Below are 21,124 nucleotides of genomic sequence, written 5' to 3'. Positions count from 1 at the left end.
TTATATGATACTATAAATGTAGGTATCATAAGTAATATCGTCATAAATGTATATATATAATTTAGTCCGATTCTGCCCCGATCATGTAATTGCAATCCTTTTATCAAATATATCTTATACCCGATAATGATACTTAAATGTATCTAATATATATATTCATTAATGTATATAATAATTAATAGATTGCAGCCCGTTCCTGCCCGTTTCTGCCCATTTCTGCCCGTTTCTGCCCGTTCCTGCCCGTTCCTGTAAATCGTCGAACCGCATTTTTTTTTATATATATCTTACTATATTTTATCCGATATAATAATTATAACGGTACATTATTGTATATCCCTCCCATGATCATTAACTTAATAAATAATGATATATATCTTGCTATATTTTATCCGATATAATAACTATAAACTATTGAATATCATACGTGGTCCGTGATAGTTAACTTCATAAATCATGAAAATACAATTACAAGTACGCCCGATTAACTTCTACATGTATATATTTAACTGTATACTTATTTTGTATTTTATTTGTATTTGGGTGTTTACTTTCTGTATAGTGTAGTTTTGGGTTGTATTGGGTAATTATATATATATAAATCGACGGATATAATGCCCGCCCAGGCCAAAGGTTGGTCAAGTTTAGGTGGAACGTCCACTTCCTGTCTGGAGTCGGTACAACTTTTAAATGTTAAAGGCCTAAAGTATGTCTTAACAATGTACGTTTGGTAGCTTTAGCCAAACCGAAAGTCACGCTTTCAACAAACCAACAATTGCAACTTTCCATGAATTATCCTTTTTGACGAAACCGAAAGTGAAAGTATCTTTAGCGAGAAAATGACGTCATGACTTTGTGGATTTTACCATTCACAACATTGATAAAAGAGAAGGCATACCGAATGTGGAATTTCCAGCAGATGTCAAAAGCGAAATTAGAAATATGGCGACGCCAGATATGTCTATCGACGACCAAATCGAAGAGAGAATTTTCCTCTATAAGGAATTAATCGTGGAATGTGTTATTGCCTCTGAGATACTGGGACTATTAGATTTTATAGACAGAGGTACGTATTACAGTGTATGTCCAGTGTGGAAATACTGTGTTGCTATTATGGACGTGGCGAACCCGGGTGTAAAACAACTTATCGCTCATTGTCCGATCGATTTAATTCTTATTTATTATTATGGTCGGCGCGACTATTTACCCAATACAATCTAATACAACCCAATACTACCCAATATAAGTATCGATTAACCCAATACAACCCAATACTACCCAATATAAGTATCGATTAACCCAGTACTATCCATTATAAAAGTTTAATGTACCCAATACAAGTAACAATGTTGTGACGACCCAGGTATTTTTTGGCAAGATCGTCGTTATTTGGAATTACTTTATTCAATCTATTTCATTTCAAAATATTTCATTGTTAATACAAAGATAAATACAATTATTATAGAAGAAATATATTAGCAGTACATGTATTAACAAAGGGACCAGACAACAGGCTTATTATATATACAAGTACATGTAATTGTAGTCTTTTCCTTTAGATACCGGTATCCGATTATTTTAATTTCATTAACATATTGAAGTTTTGGGTGGAAGATACAAATGAAGGACAATAACGGAAAAAAAAAGAAGATTTATTAACTATAATTAAAGAACACATTTACTCACTCACTCTCATACTACCATTCGTAATTGGTATATCGTTAGAACTTGCATGTATTTATAGGTATATCGTTAGAACATGTATTTATAGGTATATCGTTAGAACATGTATTTATAGGTATTACTTATGAATTGGGATTCGTTTAGTTTTATTAAATAGGAACTAGTATGATTAAGTATATTTCTATTAGTTTCGTTAGTCATACCAACGATACCATGACAACATGAAGATTTACAAATCCTAATAGAATTATACACAGAGAAGATGTGACGCCTAAAATACCTACAAAGAGGACATTCGAAGAAAAAGTGGATTGTATTTTCTATATTTGCACCACATTAACAGGAACTCAAACTATGTTTCATTCACGTTTGGAACAGTAAACGAATGGATACACATTAGTGAAATGCTTTTCTTAACCTAGCCATATTTTTTAATGTCTTTAACAACAATATATTGTATCTATCAACAAGTAAACAATGTCTGGAAAGAGTATTGGAATATTTCATTAGTGGTAGATAGAAGGACAATAACGGAAAAAACATAATTATACTCACTCGTTCTCATATATTACCATTTGTACTTGTTATATGTTGTATTGTTAGAACTTAAGTATATATAAAGACAAAAAAGAAAAAATTGTTTAAAATATATAAGGATCATTAAATATATTTGTGTTTGTTTCCGGAATATGTATTGGGGATATAGGAGATTGCGAGCAGCAACTAATTAAGCATTATAGTTATAACTTAAAACTTATTTGTATTCAAGTTTCGTTGTTCTTGTTTTTTAGCTCACCTGGTCCAAAGAACCATGGTGAGCTTATGCCGTGGCGCAGCGTCCGTCGTCAACTTTTTCTTTAAAACCTATCTCCTCCTAAACGCCAAAGAGGATTTCAACCAAATTTGAACTGAAGCATCACTAGGGGAGGGCAACCATTTCCTAAATAAATGAGATTGGTTCGACCCCTGAGGCCAGGGGGGCGGGGCCCTGAAGGGGAACTTAGCTAAAATTTTGCATTAAAACGCATCTCCTCCTCAATCCCAGGGAAGATTTTAACCAAGTTTGCTCTGAAACTTCATTGGGGGAGGGCAATCATTTCCTAAATGAATGAGGCTGGTTCGACCAAAGAACGGATCAAAGAGGAAAATTAACTGGCTTTTGCTTTAAGACACTAATACCCCCTACTTGTCTGAGCAGATTGTACAAAATTTGGTCAAAAACATTATTGAGGAAGAACAAACATTTCTTAATTGAATGAGGTTGATTTGACCCCTGCAGTCCTAAGAAATCGTACAGCTAGATTATCATATTCTATGGTGTAGTTTTCATAAATTGTTAAAAATTGGTTTCTAGATTTATAAAATTTATAGGTGAATGAAAATTAAAGTATTGTCTAATTACACCCTGTAATATGACATATTACTTATTTCAAAATCTGTTAACATGGCAACTCAATGGAGGCCCCTGATTAGTTGAAAGTCAGATATTGTGGTCCCAGTTGGGTTAGAACATAGATCTTGTCTGGTTTTGAGGAAATTTCATATAAAGATGTACTAATACATTCAGTTATAATGACTTCCATATAAAACCAGGTGAGCAATACAGGTCCAATGGACCTCTTGTTTTAATTTAGTTATCATTTTGATGAAATATTTACCTTTAATTATTTCCGGGTTACTGAGTGAACATTGTTCTATGTATATAAAGTGTGTGCTTATTTTTGTCCCAATATTGAATGACTATTAATTCTAAAATAATTTAAAAACGAGGGTTATTTATCATCAAGAATATTATTTGAAACTCAACATTAGCAATTATCTAACTGTGTAAATTTATTTTTTTCTGACATGAAACAATCCATCAAGTTTATGTAATCATCAGTGATTAAATCTTTTGTAAAGCCGATGGAAATCATAAAGTTACACATCTGTACACACCTGTTTCATTTCAACTTCAAGTTTGTCATTGTCATGTATAGACACAGTGTTGTGATTCTGTCCATGTGTGAAGGGAACAACTAATTAAGCGGCGCGTGACTTGTCACGCGTGTACGTGATTGACATTTTATCCCGCCTCAGGCAAAAATCCTGTAGTCCTATTGGTTAAAACGACGTCACATGATATCCAGTATATTTTCATATTAGGTCAGTAGAATCTCACATTACGTGAGTACGAAAAAGTTATCGTTCTTTGCCCATAAGAGTCAACTTGTAACAAGATGGCGACCAAGCGGTTTGTGCAGACGACAGCTGATGAAATGTTAACAAAGCGGGTGAAAGTATATGTGATATTAAAGTACCGGTAAATAGCCAAATATGGTGATCAGGACATGAAAGTTCACTGAAAATATTTGTAAAATATCGAATTATCTTTATTAAATTTTTGTTGTTGTCAACAAATTATGTATTAAATTTTATATGTTAAAATTGTTATTGTTGGAATAAATGTTGAATTTTGTATTATTTTGCAGTAACTTTTATCCAAAGGGCCTTCGACGGGATAAATTCGTTACACAGTTTGTTGGTGACCTAATATGTGTTTGTTAGTGACCTAATACGGAAAAATATTGGGTCTAAAAGAAACTTGTATCGGGCGAGGCGAAGCAGAGCCCAATACAAGTTTCTTTTAGACCCAATATTTTTCCGTATTAGGTCACTAACAAACTGTGTAACTAATAGTATTTAGGTATGGCTTTCGCCACGTGTCATCTGAGCCAGTTACACACCTGACCATTGATTGACAGGTGATGCTTGCTACAAATAATAATTACTTCTGTATTTATTGGATTTCTTTCCGATTCATAGTAAATCATTCCCGCGGTAATTTACTTCATAAATAATGAAAATCATTTTTCTATATATTATATCAGATATGATAACGATATATTATTGTATATCATTCCTGTGATAATTTACTTCATAAATAATGAAATTCATTTTTCTATATTTTATCCAATATAATAAAGATAAATTATTGTACATCATTCCCGTGATAATTCATATAATTACTTCATAACTAATGAAATATATTTTTCTATAATTTTTCCAATATAACAACAATAAATTATTGTACATCATTCCCGTGATTTTAATTTACTTCATATACGCCCGATTAAGATTTACATGTAATTTTTAACTTTAATCGTATACTTATTTTGTATTTATATAAAAGTTTTATTGGGTTTTTACTTTCTGAACTGGGTAGTATTGGGTTGTATTGGGTAAATCGATGTTTGTATTGGGTAAATCGATGTTTGTATTGGGTAAATTTGCGCTTGTTTTGGTTGTATTGGGAAATCGACGTTTGTATTGGGTTGTATTGGGTGAATCGACGGACCCTTATGGTCAATGACTTTCACATTTTAGATCACAAACTTTCACGTTTCAGATCACAATTATACAGTTTACTTTGTATTATATGATAAAAAGAATCTGTCATTTGTTTCTCTTCATATTAGATTTATGATACTCGTTTTGGATTTTTCATATTTGCTTGCAGGAGGCTCGAAAACATGAAAAATCCAAAACTTGTGTCATAATATTATATGAAGGGAAACGTATGACAGATCCTCTATATTAGTATTGCACACCTGATGAGCTCGTGTATATAAACATATGTCAGTTATTATGTTGTGATATGTAGATGTTCATGTTCCTGTCTTGGTAAAGGGGCAGATCGCCCTGAAAATTTGACAAATTTCTGTCTGCACTGTCGTTATTACTTCTTTGCCCTTAAACATATCAATAAATATATTTCTCTCATTTCCGTGACGTCACAATGGCTCATTTATAGATATATAAATCTAAAAAGATTTTGTTTTCGTAAAAAAAAATCGGGGGGGGGGGGAAGGGGAATTGATATTTTCAAAATGGTAGCCAGTCCAAATGTATTTTCATGGTTTCTGGCATGAGCTTATTCTGGTAGTTGAAATGAGAGAAAAATACTCTTTCATGCTCAAGAGTACTGTAGGATAGGGAAATGCCACCCGAAGGGTTTTCACATTTGAAAACCCCTTGGATGGAATTTCCCTATCCTATACCCCTGGACCTGAAAGAGTACGTCTTATAATATTATGCCACAGATTTTAATTGTGCATATAGGATTATGGTTGATATCTAGTTTCGGGTACGAAGGAATTTTCCTTAATTTAGCGCAGTGGTAGAGTGTCTGACTAGGATATACAGTGTCAGGGCTACACTACAAGTATGGTAATGTGACGGCCACGGTCATATGAATCGCCCCATGGTGAAATGAAGGCAGACATCAATTCTTTTCTGACAACACTTTTTCCATGAATTTTATTTTTGTTTACTCCAATGTGTTTTGCTATATAAATGAATAATACAAATTAAGTCTGGGGTCGAGAAATTTAGGGTGGGGCAGGTGGGCTTCACGAAATGATTTGGTTTAAAAAAGTAAAATAGAAAAAAAAATGCTGAAACCCTTCATTTTACCATCAAGGTAAAAGTGAAGCCCCTTATAGCCAACTTAAAAAAAATGGATGAAAAAAAGTTTGTCAGAATGGAAATTGATTGTAGCCTTCTTTTCACCATGGGGAGGTTCATATTACCATAATAGTGAAATGAATGCTTCACAATACCAGCATGCTAGCACTATATATATGATTGTGCCTTTGATCCCTGTTGAAAGCACACTACTCACTTTCCTGTTACAAATAGTGTCCATGGTGTCAGGGAAATGGTTGTGGTGTTGGAGAATCATCACATTTAAAAAAGGGGGGAGAGTAGCGTGGCCGATTTAATTGTATATACAATTACAGTCGCCTTCAGTTTTGTGCTAGAGGGACTTCCCAATTAGATTAGTACAGAGCATCCGTCTAAGAAGTCTGGGATCACACCACTGTCTTTCCTGTCACATATATTTATATAGCATTGAGGGAGATTGATAAATTTTGGTAAAAGTGAAGGAGCCTCCCCTCCCCATGCGGGAGAGTTGACAGTTGTGGTTTTTCTGCATTTTCTCCATATGTGTAAGGGTTAACAACTCTTGGTAGAGATTGGGTTTTAGCCTGTAGTTTTCTGTCCTTAGTTAACTGTACACTGGTTATGGGTTTACTAGCTAACCTTTAAAGAGTGATACACCAGCCACAGGGTTATACCTGCTCTCTTTACATTAGAATTGCGTTCGCTAGGATTTACATGTTACTACACTTTACAAATTGTTCCAGCTAAAAGACAAGAATTAAGATTACTACAAAAGGAAAAAGGAAGTATCATAGCAATGGGACGACTTTTGGATGTCATCAAGGAATCACAGGAAAAGAACAAGTGGTCCCAGTTTGCTGACAGCCTGTGTGCGGCAGGTTTGTAGATAAATTTAAATCTATCACCTCTGGCTATATATCTGTAACAGAAGGGGTAAAGTGACTGGCTAGAGCGGGATTTTAAGCTTGGACCTCCAAGCTCTAGAAGGACACTCTAACCAATTTAGTTACAAGGACACCAGTGATCAACCCTATGTAGTTCCTCCCTCCTTTTTATAAGTTTTCTAAATGGACGCTCTAACTATTTGAGTTACCGAGTTACCTAGCAGTGTCTGAATGCATGGATGCTCTAACTAATTGAGTTACTGAGTTACCAGTGTCTGAATGGATGCTCTAACTATTTGAGTTACCGAGTTACCAGTGTCTGAATGGATGCTCTAACTAATTGAGTTACTGAGTTACCAGTGTCTGAACTCAAAGGAATGTAATAACAATATCAAACTCTTTACATCATACTTGGGATTCCAGACACTAGTGACAGAATTTATTGTATGGCCCTCGTACTACATATGTATGGCAATGTTTTCTACCACACACATGACATATATGTATGTGATCTGTTACATGTTCAGTTTAAAGTATTCAATCAACACAGGACGTCATTCATTTTTATACGCCCATCAAATTTGACGGGAGTATTATGGTATCGCGTCATCCAGCCGGCGTAAACTTTTGTTTGTCTGGCAATCTCCTCCCACATTTTTTGACCGATCTCTTTGAAACTTGGTATACATTATAATAATAATATGAAATTGTGTCTGCCCTTTGTTCATTTCAGTATTTGATTTTTTGTCCGGAGATTTTCTCCAACAATTTTCATAGCATGTCAGCTAACCACTCTTAGAATGATGCAGATCTTATTTCATTGTAAGAAAGTATATAACACTATATGGCATTCGACGGGCGTATATTGTTCCGCCCTGCAGTACTCTTGTTTTACTGTTGCAGATTATGAGTATTTAGAGAAAACTTTGAGAGGACATGAGGAAGACAGCTTTGCCATTTCCAACTCAACGCATCACAGGAAAGTGATAGAATTAATGGGCCCGAAAATCCAGAAGAAACTTGACCCCGTTAACTTAATGCAAAGTTTGCATTGCTATGGGGTCCTCAATAAGCAAGACATGGAAGAGATTGCAGCTGAGCGATACAGTCGCGGGAATATTGCAGCATCAATCGTTCTTCTTGACCGGATCCCAAGAAGACATAAAGACTGGTATTTTCATTTCCTGCAGGCAATTCATGAGGCTGAGGAAGGCAAGCAAGATGACTTAATCAACTCACTGGATTCCCTTTTCCTGGAAAGTAATTATCTACATCTGCCTATTCCTCCTTTCTCATCAAAAAATAATTTTTAGTACACATGGCCCAACTAGGACAAAGTAAAAGCAGTGTATGGGGTGGCACAGCATCCCTTAATTGTCACTGGTCTGTCCATTTATTTGACAACTTTTTTATTAAAACCTCATAAATCAAGAGTGACTGAGCATGATTGGGCTCAGCATCAGTAAGTGTATGAGGAGGATATAGCACTCCCTGGGTTTGGTTACATTTAATTCCTGTTAACAGCCAAGGTCATTTAAGGGTGTGTCTCCATGCATGTTGTGTATATGTGTGCTAGCTGGTGATAAGGTGATGTATTTGCCTCTTTGTGATAGCACGGATCCGATGCTGACCCTAGAGTGCTACCTTGCTAAAACACCATGTGGAAGGCACCAAAAACCTGGTCACATTATACTGACAAGGGGTAAACCAGTTGTTGTGGTAATCCTAAATACTAAATAAGGGAATGACAAATACCCTTTTTAAGGATTTTGGTATGTCCTTGGCTAGGGACAGAACCCTATTGCAGAAGACACATAAGAAAACTTCCGATTCTGCAGGGGGCCCCCACTTAGTCGTCTTTTACAACATGCATAGGGAAATAGCAGGCCTTTTCTTTCCCCAAGCCTGCAAGGGTGCACCCCTGGGGATTGAGGGGCAATCCTGATATGGAAAATTAAAGGACATTTTTTTAAATTCCTTCTCCTTATCAGTAAATATTTTAATTGGATTTTACCAAATTTTGTAGGTAGAGTCGTTGGACCAATGAGAATTTACTGTATTTACAGAAAATGTTATTCCCCCCACCTCTACTGGGAGCAGAGTGGCAGGGCCCAGCATAGAGTATTTAAACAAATTAGCTTGTTCTCCTTCACAACTTTAGTAGTAATAAGAACCAGTGTTCATGCTACATGCTACACTGGAGCAGTTCAAAATGTCATACAATATTCTAGTATAAAAACCAACTTACAATATTTGATTATTTTCACTTGCAAGCTGTATGGCCATTTTGCTCACATTTGGTGTTCTTTACTTGCAATTGTGAGTGTTTTTGTTGAACTTATATATTAACGAGGCCTACAATAGGCTGAATTACATGGATATGTATGCAAAATCATGACATGGGTGTAACATGTTGATATTGTGATAAAATGTGACAATGAAATTTGTTATAGAGTATGAAGCAAAGAAAAGAGATGATCCAAAGATACAGAAATATAAACCTGTCCACAACAGCCTATCACTGTCGACAGATCAGGATACCATGGAAAACTTCGCATCAGGTACGTCTCATCGGAGTGGGGAAGAAACCTCAGGAAAGTAATGGGAGGTGTCAAAAGTCAGAGGAGGAAGTAGAGTATGAAATATGTAGTAAGAAGGTTAGGAGAGGGAGTAGGGTATGAGATATATAGTATGGAAGGTAGGAGAGTGGGTAGGGTAAGAGATATACAGTATGGAAGGTAGGAGAGGGGGTAGGGTAAGAGATATATAGTATGGAAGGCAGAAGAGTGAGTAGGGTAAGAGATATATAGTAAGATTGGTAGGAGAGGGAGTAGGGGAAGAGATATATAGTATGGAAGGTAGGAGAGGGAGAAGGGTAAGAGATATATAGTAAGATTGGTAGGAGAGGGAGTAGGGTAAGAGATATACAGTATGGTAGAAGAGTGAGTAGGGTAAGAGATATATAGTAAGATTGGTAGGAGAGTGAGTAGGGGAAGAGATATATAGTATGGAAGGTAGGAGAGTGAGTAGGGTAAGAGATATATAGTATGGAAGGTAGAAGAGTGAGTAGGGTAAGAGATATATAGTAAGATTGGTAGGAGAGTGAGTAGGGTAAGAGATATATAGTATGGAAAGTAGGAGAGGGAGTAGGGTAAGAGATATATAGTATGGAAGGTAGGAGAGGGAGTAGGGTAAGAGATATATAGTATGGAAGGTAGGAGAGGGAGTAGGGTATGAGATATGTAGTAAGAAGGTTAGGAGAGGGAGTAGGGTATGAGATATATAGTATGGAAGGTAGGAGAGGGAGTAGGGTGAGAGATATATAGTAAGAAGGTTAGGAGAGGGAGTAGGGTATGAGATACATCTGTATATAGTATGGAAGGTAGGAGAGGGAGTAGGGTAAGAGATATATAGTAAGGTTGGTAGGAGAGGGAGTAGGGTAAGAGATAGAAAGTATGGAAGGTAGGAGAGGGAGTAGGGAAAGAGATATATAGTATGGAAGGTAGGGGAGAAATTAGGGTAAGAGATATATAGTAAGAAGGGTAGGAGAGGGAATAGGATGAGATATATAGTATGGAAGGTAGGAGAGGGAGTAGGGTAAGAGATATATAGTATGGAAGGTAGGGGAGAAAGTAGGGTAAGAGATATATAGTAAGAAGGGTAGGAGAGGGAGTAGGGTAAGATATATAGTATGGAAGGTAGGAGAGGGAGTAGGGTAAGAGATATATAGTATGGAAGGTAGGAGAGTGTGTAGGGTAAGAGATATATAGTATGGAAGGTAGGGGAGGGAGTAGGTTAAGAGATATATAGTATGAAAGGTAGGAGAGGGAGTAAGGTAAGAGATTAGAGAAAGAAGGGTAGGAAAGGGAGTAGGTTAAGAGAAATATTGTAAGATGGGTAGGAGAGGGAGAAGGATAAGAGATATATAGTAAGAAGGTTGAGAGAGGGAGTAGGGTAAGAAATATATAGTATGGAAGGTAGGAGAGTGAGTAGGGTGAGAGAAATATAGTGGGATGGGTAGGAGAGGAAGTAGGGTAAGAGATACATAGTATGGAAGGTAGAAGAGTGAGTAGGGTAAGAGATATATAGTATAGAAGGTAGGAGAGGGAGTAGGGTAAGAGATATATAGTATGGAAGGTAGGAGAGGGAGTAGGGTGAGAGAAATATAGTAAGATGGATAGGAGAGGGAGAAGGATAAGAGATATATAGTATGGAAGGTAGAGGGAGAAGGGTATGAGATATATAGTATGGAAGGTAGGAGAGTGTGAAGGGTAAGAGATATATAGTATGGAAGGGAGGGGAATATAGTATGGAAGGTAGGAGAGTGTGAAGGGTAAGAGATATATAGTATGGAAAGTAGGAGAGGGAGGAGGGTAAGAGATATATAGTGTGGAAGGTAGGAGAGGGAGTAGGGTGAGAGAAATATAGTAAGATGGATAGGAGAGGGAGAAGGATAAATAGTATGGAAGGTAGGAGAGGGGGTAGGGTAAGAGATATATAGTATGGAAAGTAGGAGAGGGAGTAGGGTAAGAGATATACAGTATGGAAGGTAGGAGAGTGAGTAGGGTGAGAGAAATATAGTAAGATGGATAGGAGAGGGAGAAGGATAAGAGACATATAGTATGGAAGGTAGAGGGAGAAGGGTATGAGATATATAGTATGGAAGGGAGGGGAGGGATAAGAGAGATATAGTAGCTAGGTTTAGAGATATATAGTAAGATTGGTAGGAGAGGGAGTAGAATAAGAGATATATAGTAAGAAGGGTAGGGGAGGGAGTAGGGTAAGAGATATATAGTAAGAAGGGTAGGGGAGGGAGTAGGGTAAGAGATATATAGTGTAGAAGGTAGGAGAGGGAGTAGGGTAAGAGATATACAGTATGGAAGGTAGGAGAGTGAGTAGGGTGAGAGAAATATAGTAAGATGGATAGGAGAGGGAGAAGGATAAATAGTATGGAAGGTAGGAGAGGGGGTAGGGTAAGAGATATATAGTATGGAACAGTATGGAAGGTAGAAGAGTGAGTAGGAGGGAGTAGGGTAAGAGATATATAGTGTGGAAGGTAGGAGAGGGAGTAGGGTGAGAGAAATATAGTGGGATGGGTAGGAGAGGAAGAAGGGTAAGAGATACATAGTATGGAAGGTAGAAGAGTGAGAAGGGTAAGAGATATATAGTATCGAAGGTAGGAGAGGGAGGAGGGTAAGAGATATATAGTAAGATTGGTAGGAGAGGGAGAAGGATAAGAGATATATAGTATGGAAGGTAGGGGAGGGATAAGAGAGATATAGTAGCTAGGTTAAGAGATATATAGTAAGATTGGTAGGAGAGGGAGTAGGGTAAGAAATATATACTATGAAGGTAGGAGAGGAAGGATGGTAAGAAATATATTGCATGGAAGGTAGGAGGGAGAGTAGGGTGAGAAAAATATAGTAAGAAGGGTAGGAAAGGGAGAAGATGAAGAGATATATAGTATGGAAGGTAGGAGAGGGAGAAGGGTATGAGATATATAGTATGGAAGGTAGGAGAGGGAGAAGGGTAAGAGATATATAGTATGGAAGGTAGGGGAGAGAGTATGAGATATGTAATAAGAAGGTTAGGGGAGGGAGTAGGGTATGAGATATATAGTATGGAAGGTAGGAGAGGGAGTAGGGTAAGAGATATATAGTAAGAAGGGTAGGGGAGGGAGTAGGGTAAGAGATATATAGTATGGAAGGTAGGGGAGAGAGTAGAGTATGAGATATGTAATAAGAAGGTTAGGAGAGGGAGTAGGGTATGAGATATATAGTATGGAAGGAAGGAGAGGGGGAAGGGTAAGAGATATATAGTATGGAAGGTAGGGGAGGGAGTAGGGTAAGAGATATATAGTATGGAAAGTAGGAGAGGGAGTAGGGTAAGAGATATATAGTAAGAAGGGTAGGAGAGGGAGTAGGATAAGAGATATATAGTAAGAAGGGTAGGAGAGGGAGTAGGGTGAGAGATATATAGTAAGAAGGGTAGGAGAGGGAGAAGGATAAGAGATATATAGTATGGAAGGGAGGGGAGGGAGTAGGGTAAGAGATATATAGTATGGAAAGTAGGAGAGGGAGTAGGGTAAGAGATATATATTATGGAAGGTAGGAGAGTGAATAGGGTAAGAGATATATAGTATGGAAGGTAGGGGAGAGAGTAGAGTATGAGATATGTAATAAGAAGGTTAGGAGAGGGAGTAGGGTATGAGATATATAGTATGGAAGGTAGGGGAGGGAGTAGGGTATGAGATATATAGTATGGAAGGTAGGGGAGGGAGAAGGGTAAGAGATATATAGTAAGAAGGGGAGGAGAGGGAGTAGGATAAGAGATATATAGTAAGAAGGGTAGGAGAGTGAGTAGGGTGAGAGATATATAGTAAGAAGGGTAGGAGAGGGAGTAGGATAAGAGATATATAGTAAGAAGGGTAGGAGAGTGAGTAGGGTGAGAGATATATAGTAAGAAGGGTAGGAGAGGGAGTAGGATAAGAGATATATAGTAAGAAGGGTAGGAGAGTGAGTAGGGTGAGAGATATATAGTAAGAAGGGTAGGAGAGGGAGAAGGATAAGAGATATATAGTATGGAAGGTAGGGGAGTGAGTAGGGTATGAGATATATAGTATGGAAGGTAGGGGAGGGAGTAGGGGAAGAGATATATAGTATGGAAGGTAGGAGAGGGGGAAGGGTAAGAGATATATAGTATGGAAGGTAGGAGAGGGCGAAAGGTATGAGATATATAGTATGAAGGGTAGGAGAGGGAGTAGGGTAAGAGATATATATTATGGAAGGTAGGAGAGTGAATAGGGTAAGAGATATATAGTATGGAAGGTAGAGGGAGAAGGGTATGAGATATATAGTATGGAGGAGAGGGAGAAGGATAAGAGATATATAGTATGGAAGGGAGGGGAGGGAGTAGGGTAAGAGATATATAGTATGGAAAGTAGGAGAGGGAGTAGGGTAAGAGATATATATTATGGAAGGTAGGAGAGTGAATAGGGTAAGAGATATATAGTATGGAAGGCAGGAGAGGGAGAAAGGTATGAGATATATAGTATGAAGGGTAGGAGAGGGAGTAGGGTAAGAGATATATAGTGTGGAAGGTAGGAGAGGGAGTAGAGTAAGAGATATATAGTATGGAAGGTAGGAGAGGGGGAAGGGTAAGAGATATATAGTATGGAAGGTAGGAGAGGGCGAAAGGTATGAGATATATAGTATGAAGGGTAGGAGAGGGAGTAGGGTAAGAGATATATATTATGGAAGGTAGGAGAGTGAATAGGGTAAGAGATATATAGTATGGAAGGTAGGGGAGGGAGTAAGAGATATATAGTATGGAAGGTAGGAGATGGAGAAGGGTAAGAGATATACAGTATGGAAGGTACGAGAGGGAGTAGGGTAAGAGATATATAGTATGGAAAGTAGGAGAGGGAGTAGGGTAAGAGATATATAGTATGGAAGGAAGGGGGAGGAGGGTATGAGATATATAGTATGGAAGGTAGGGGAGGGAGTAGGGCAAGAGATATACAGTATGGAAGGTAGGGAAGGGAGTAGGGTAAGAGATATACAGTATGGAAGGTACGGGAGGGAGTAGGGTAAGAGATATACAGTATGGAAGGTAGGAGAGGGAGAAGGGTATGAGGTATATAGTATGAAGGATAGGAGAGGGAGTAGAGTAAGAGATATATAGTATGGAAGGTAGGGAAGGGAGTAGGGTAAGGGATATACAGTATGGAAGATAGGAGAGGGAGTAGAGTAAGAGATATACAGGATGGAAGGTACGGGAGGCAGTAGGGTAAGAGATGTATAGTGTGGAAAGTAGGAAAGGGAGTAGGGTAAGAGATAAATAGTATGGAAGGTAGAGGGAGAAGGGTAAGAGATATGCAGTATGGAAGGTACGGGTGGGAGTAGGGTAAGAGACATATAGTATGGAAGGGAGGAGAGGGAGAAGGGTAAGAGATATGTAGGGTAAGAGATATATAGTATGGAAGGTAGGAGAGGGAGAAGGATAACAAATATATAGTATGGAAGGTAGGAGAGGGAGTAGGGTAAGAGATATACAGTAAGGAAGGTAGGGGAGGGAGTAGGGTAAGAGATATACAGGATGGAAGGTAGGGAAGGGAGTAGGGTAAGAGATATATAGTATGAAAGGTAGGAGAGGGAGTAGGGTAAGAGATATAAAGTGTAGAAGGTAGGAGAGGGAGTAGAGTAAGAGATATATAGTATGGAAGGTTGGAGAGGGAGTAGAGTAAGAGATATATAGTGTGGAAGGTAGGGGAGGGAGTAGGGTAAGAGATATACAGTATGGAAGATAGGAGAGGGAGTAGGGTAAGAGATATATAGAATGGAAGGTAGGAGAGGGAGTAGGGTAAGATATATAGTATGGAAGGTAGGAGAGGGAGTAGAGTAAGAAATATACAGTATGGAAGGTAGGAGACGGAGTAGGGTAAGAGATATACAGTATGGAAGATAGGAGAGGGAGTAGGGTAAGAGATATATAGAATGGAAGGTAGGAGAGGGAGTAGGGTAAGAGTTATATAGTATGGAAGGTAGGAGAGGGAGTAGGGGGAGAGATATATAGTACGTTTGGTGGGTGAGGCTGTAGGGTAAGAGATATATAGTATGGAAGGTAGGGGAGAAAGTAGGGTAAGAGATATATAGTAAGAAGGGTAGGAGAGGGAGTAGGGTAAGATATATAGTATGGAAGGTAGGAGAGGGGGAAGGATAACAAATATATAGTATGGAAGGGAGGAGAGGGAGTAGGGGAAGAGATATATATTTGTTATCCTTCTCCCTCTCCTACCTTCCATACTATATATCTCTTACTCTTCTCCCTCTCCTACCTTCCATACTGTATATCTCTTACTCTACTCCCTCTCCTACCTTCTACACTTTATATCTCTTACCCTACTCCCTCTCCTACCAATCTTACTATATATCTTTTACCCTTCTCCCTCTCCTACCTTCCATACTGTATATCTCTTTCCCTACTCCCTCCCGTACCTTCCATACTGTATATCTCTTACCCTCCTCCCTCTCCTACCTTCCATACTGTATATCTCTTACCCTTCTCCCTCTCCTACCTTCCATTCTATATATTTGTTATCCTTCTCCCTCTCCTACCTTCCATACTATATATAGTATGGAAGGTAGGAGAGGGAGTAGGGTAAGAGATATATAGTGTGGAAGGTAGGAAAGGGAGTAGGGTAAGAGATATACAGTATGAAGGATAGGAAAGGGAGAAGAGTAAGAGATATATAGTATGAAGGGTAGTAGATGGAATAGAATATATATGTGTGATGGTGAAAACATGAAAGGGATGGTAGAAAAAAAGAAACATTTTTCAGTTTGTTATTAATTTAACTTCTGTTTTTTTGTCATTAGGATATGGTTCAGCTTTCACTAGTGAGAACTATGCACCACCTCCCCCAAACAGTCTTCCATACAACAGGGAACTCTCTGATAAACCCTCAATCGTGAAGTTTTCTGGCTCTTCCTCTATGAGCAGTGATTTGTCCGCCCAGGAACATTTGCTGTCAGACATTTTGAACAGTCGCATCAATGATGAAGAGCAGGAAGAGGAGACATCTGTGAAGCAAATCTCAGCCAATCTCCACAGCAACCATTCCCAAAGGAGTGGTCCAATGTCTAGATTACTCGCAGGCTTGGACTTTTCAAACATTCAGGTTCCTCATAAACAGGTATCTCCATCATCTTCATATTCTCACAGGAGTTCAATGTCACCACTATCTCATAAAACCTCGTCATCAGCACCTACCTGTGGTCAGGACAGAATACTACCCAACACAAGAAACATAAGAGGAGCAGACCTGGAGAATCAACTGAACGAGACCAATGAGAACACGGAGAAAGCTCTTGGTCTGAAGGAGGTCATGAATATAGCTACGAACACAGATGGTATGTATAATGTACACGAGGCTGAAACCTGCCCCAGTAAACAAAACAAGTTGGATGAAATGTGTGACCTTAACCTACTTTCAATGTCTCTGGAATTAACTTCCTGTGTTAAAAAAAATCTTCAAAAACAATTCCTTGTAAAGATTGATGGTAGTTACATTTTCCATGAGGATGAGCTTCCTGGGATGAAGTTAGGCTGTATAGATGAACTTAACCCTCATGCTCTATCACAGGGGTCTAATGTATTGTTCAAAAATTCAAACCTTTTAAAGTTTCATACTGGTAAATTCTGGTGTAATTAGGGTCCCCGCATCAGATATACAAGTGCCCTATGTTTATCATTATGTCTGTCTGTATTTCCACCCTTGTGTCCATCCCTCTGTGGTAAAATTAGCTAGCTTGTACTATACCAGATATCTCCTACATAGAACTTCAGTGAAGATCTTATCCCGGTAGGTACCATGATTCCTCTGTTATCACTTGTATATTCTAAAGATCTATATTAATATTGGTGTTGCCTCAGTCCCCAGTTAACTTAAATTCAAGATGATATATACCAGGGTGTTGGGGTGGCACAGCTAGTGGATATATATAGCACAATGACCTTTCACCAAGACGGCCAACTGGTATAGGTTCCCCAATTGAAAAGGTATTGGGGAAATCTGAGGGTTTAAGACATTTTCATTAGGGTCAACAGAAGCGATTGATAACTATATATGATCAGTTTAATCCCTTTTTAGCCCACCATCATCTGATGGTGGGCTATTCAAATCACCCTGCATCCGTGGTCCGTGGTCCGTCCGTCGTCCGTCTGTAAACAATTCTTGTTATCTGTATTTCTCAAGAAGTACAAAAGGGATCTTTCTCAAATTTTATATGCAGGTTCCCCTCGGTCCTTAGCTGTGCAGGGCAACTTTTGAGACTGATCGGATAAACAACATGGCCGACAGGCAGCCATCTTGGATTTTGATATTGAAAGTTTGTTATCTCTATTTTTCAAGAAGTACAGCAGGGATCTTTCTTAAAGTTTATATGTAGGTTCCTCTAGGTCCCGAGCTGTGCAGGGCAACTTTTTAGACTGATCGGATAAACAACATGGCCGACAGGCAGCCATCTTGGATTTTGATAGTGAAAGTTTGTTATGGCTATTTCTCGGGAAGTACGTGAGGAATCTTTCTCAAATTTTAAATGTAGGTTCCCCTTGATCCCTCGTTGTTTATGTTATATTTTGAGACTGATCATAAAAACAAAATGGATTAAAAGAAGAACTAAACAGATCTTACTCATATTGCAATGATCGATTCTATTTCTTTCACATTAAGTACTGTACTTGTAAATATGTGAAATGACAAACTCACTTTGAAGGTTGGCTTTCATACACATCAGTATTAATTTTAGATCAAAAGTTACCTCAAGGTGCATTTACTGTTAACATGACTCGATCAAACAGATTAGAGGAAAGAAGAGAAAAGATCGAACTGACAAAGAACTAATGAAGATGGTACAAAGGTGGGCGCCAAGATCCCTCTGGGATCACTTGTTATGTAATGTATGGAATTAACATGATGAGAGTTTGTGCTTTTATATTCAGAGGCTGAGTCTTACATAAATAACTGTGATAGCCAAATGGACCGGGAGACAGATAACTCTGTCCCACGAGAGGGATTGAAGTTGCGTAACTACCAGATGGAGCTAGCACAGTCGGGATTAAAGGGCCACAACTGTATCATAGTGGCTCCTACAGGAAGTGGCAAGACACATGTCGCTCTCAAGATCATTGAGGTAAAGACAGCGGTTGATGTAACTCAATATCATAGAGGTATACAGCATTTATAGTTAAAGCCTGTGGCTTAATAGGTTAACACATTTGTTTGTTCACACAAATGACCTTGACCAAGTTTGAAAGTCCCACAAGTAAAATAAGTTTAGATATTCCTACAATATTTAAACTGTAGTATATAGCTTTTATCAATTCAAAATAGGTAAATTAAATGAAATTGGAAATAAATTTGACCTTGACTGACTTTGAAGGTCACAGATAAGAAAGATGTTTTTGAACAGCATTGAATGACAGGTGAGCATACAGACCCATTGCTTGCCTTGTAATTGTTGATATAGATGTCAACATTACGATAGTAATTAACCCCATGTAGAGTGTAGATTAAATTGTCTGACTTGTTCAGACAGTAGGAAAATATTTACCCAAGTTATTCTGTTCATAAAGCGATATTGGCCAGGTCACCTTGATCTCACAGTAACAAAAGCCCAAGTTTTTCCATTCAGACTTATGATTTAAAATTACTTTCTGAGTAATCCTTTATTGATTCAGTAATATCATCCGGGTAATCTCTTTCAGATAGTAAACTTTACTGAGTTTTCCTGTTGATCGAACAACATATAGCTGGAGTAATCCCATGCAGTAACATTGTGCTCAAGTGAGTTGGTCGAATACCTTGATTCTTCAGCTACTCTGATTTTTCTTAGGAACATTTCAAGAGGATGAGAGGAAGGAGGAACCCTAAGGTTGTGTTCCTTGTAGAGCAGAGTGCATTGGCAGAGCAGCAGGGTCAACAATGTCGCCAGTATCTCAGTCAGGAAGTCAAGGTCATCACTGGAGAGACACAGAGGACAGAAAATTTTCAGGAATTGTTGCAATGGATTCACAAGTAATTGAAAAAAAATTGTTTTGATGATGTATTAGTTATATATGTAAAAGGACTTTTCTTATAAGTTTACTAGTTAGTGTGTGGCATAGGAGTTTACTAGTTAGTGTGTGGCATGGGAGTTTATTAGTTAGTGTGTGGCATGGGAGTTTACTAGTTAGTGTGTGGCATAGGAGTTTACTAGTTAGTGTGTGGCATGGGAGTTTACTAGTAAGTGTGTGACATGGGAGTTTATTAATTTAGTGTGTGGCATAGGAGTTTACTAGTAAGTGTGAGACATGGGAGTTTATTAATTAGTGTGTGGCATGGGAGTTTACTAGTTAGTGTGTGGCATAGGAGTTTACTAGTTAGTGTGTGGCATAGGAGTTTACCAGTAAGTGTGAGACATGGGAGTTTACTAGTTAGTGTGTGGCATAGGAGTTTACTAGTGAGTGTGTGGCATAGGAGTTTACTAGTAAGTGTGACACATGGGAGTTTATTCATTAGTGTGTGGCATGGGAGTTTACTAGTAAGTGTGTGGCATAAGAGTTTACTAGTTAGTGTGTGGCATGGGAGTTTACTAGTTAGTGTGTGGCATGGGAGTTTACTAGTTAGTTTGGGGCATGGGAGTTAACTAGTTATTGTGTGGCAACATAGTTTCCTAGTTAGTGTGTAGCACAGGAGTTTACTAGTTAGTGTGTAGCACAGGAGTTTACTAGTTAGTGTGTATCATGGGAGTTTAATAGTTAGTGTATATCATGGGAGTTTACTAGTTAGTGTGTAGCACAGGAGTTTACTAGTTAGTGTGTAGCACAGGAGTTTACTAGTTAGTGTGTAGCACAGGAGTTAACTAGTGTGTGGTATGGGAGTTAACTACTGTAAAAGCATATATTTTCGTTACGGATAAATTTCTTGGTGGTCTTATTTGGGACAAATTCGTTTGGATTATATTTCGTTTAATCAATATTTTAAAACCCTGTATTTTTTATGGTAAGTAAAAAGTTAAAATTGACAGGCGTCATGACACATTGCAATAAGACAATATGTCCGGCCAACTGTACATCGCCCGAGGTGATCACCTGTCCACTCCAGGTGAAGTCTTCACGCCTCGCTTCACCCCAGTCTGTTGAAAACAAAAGATCGACCATCGCTCAATGGTCATATAATTTAGTCTAAGCAAACACGTGTGGTAGTTAATAGCTATCTAAAATGGAAATAATTAGGTCTCTGCGTCAACAATTTCTTTAAACGACTTCTTCTTCTGAACCACTGATTGGAATTTAACTAAATTTGACTGGAAGCATCCCTAGGTGGTGGGGATTCAAAATTGTACAAATGGTGGGGCTGACCCCCCAGGGGGCTGAGAGGTGGGGCTAAAAGGGGGCAATTTGGCTTTATTGCTTAAAGCGACTTCACCTCTGGAACTAAGAGATGGATATCAACCATATTTGACTGGAAGCATCCCTAGGTGGTGGGGATTCAAAATTGTACAACTGGTGGGGCTGACCCCCCAGGGGGCTGAGAGGTGGGGCTAAAAGGGGGCAATTTGGCTTTATTGCTT

At 38.3% G+C, this 21,124-nt stretch overlaps 1 protein-coding gene across 1 annotated transcript in view; it reads left to right on the top strand.

The window, feature by feature from the left end:
• Positions 1 to 906: 906 nt before the first annotated feature.
• LOC110460504 (probable ATP-dependent RNA helicase DDX58) overlaps positions 907 to 21,124 on the top strand; it is a 41,667-nt gene continuing 21,449 nt past the window's right edge. The window contains exons 1-7 of the mRNA XM_021513446.1: positions 907 to 1,063; positions 6,870 to 7,004; positions 7,914 to 8,270; positions 9,464 to 9,571; positions 16,388 to 16,921; positions 18,513 to 18,703; positions 19,406 to 19,587. Coding sequence (XP_021369121.1) covers positions 940 to 1,063; positions 6,870 to 7,004; positions 7,914 to 8,270; positions 9,464 to 9,571; positions 16,388 to 16,921; positions 18,513 to 18,703; positions 19,406 to 19,587 — 1,631 coding nt within the window. The 5' untranslated portion in view covers positions 907 to 939. The remainder of the gene's footprint in view (positions 1,064 to 6,869; positions 7,005 to 7,913; positions 8,271 to 9,463; positions 9,572 to 16,387; positions 16,922 to 18,512; positions 18,704 to 19,405; positions 19,588 to 21,124) is intronic.

The sequence above is a fragment of the Mizuhopecten yessoensis genome, unplaced genomic scaffold (assembly GCF_002113885.1).
Source record: "Mizuhopecten yessoensis strain PY_sf001 unplaced genomic scaffold, ASM211388v2 scaffold10413, whole genome shotgun sequence".
NCBI lineage: Eukaryota > Metazoa > Mollusca > Bivalvia > Pectinida > Pectinidae > Mizuhopecten > Mizuhopecten yessoensis.
The sequence above is the reverse complement of the archived record's forward strand: the minus strand, read 5'-3'. Positions and strand labels throughout refer to the sequence as shown.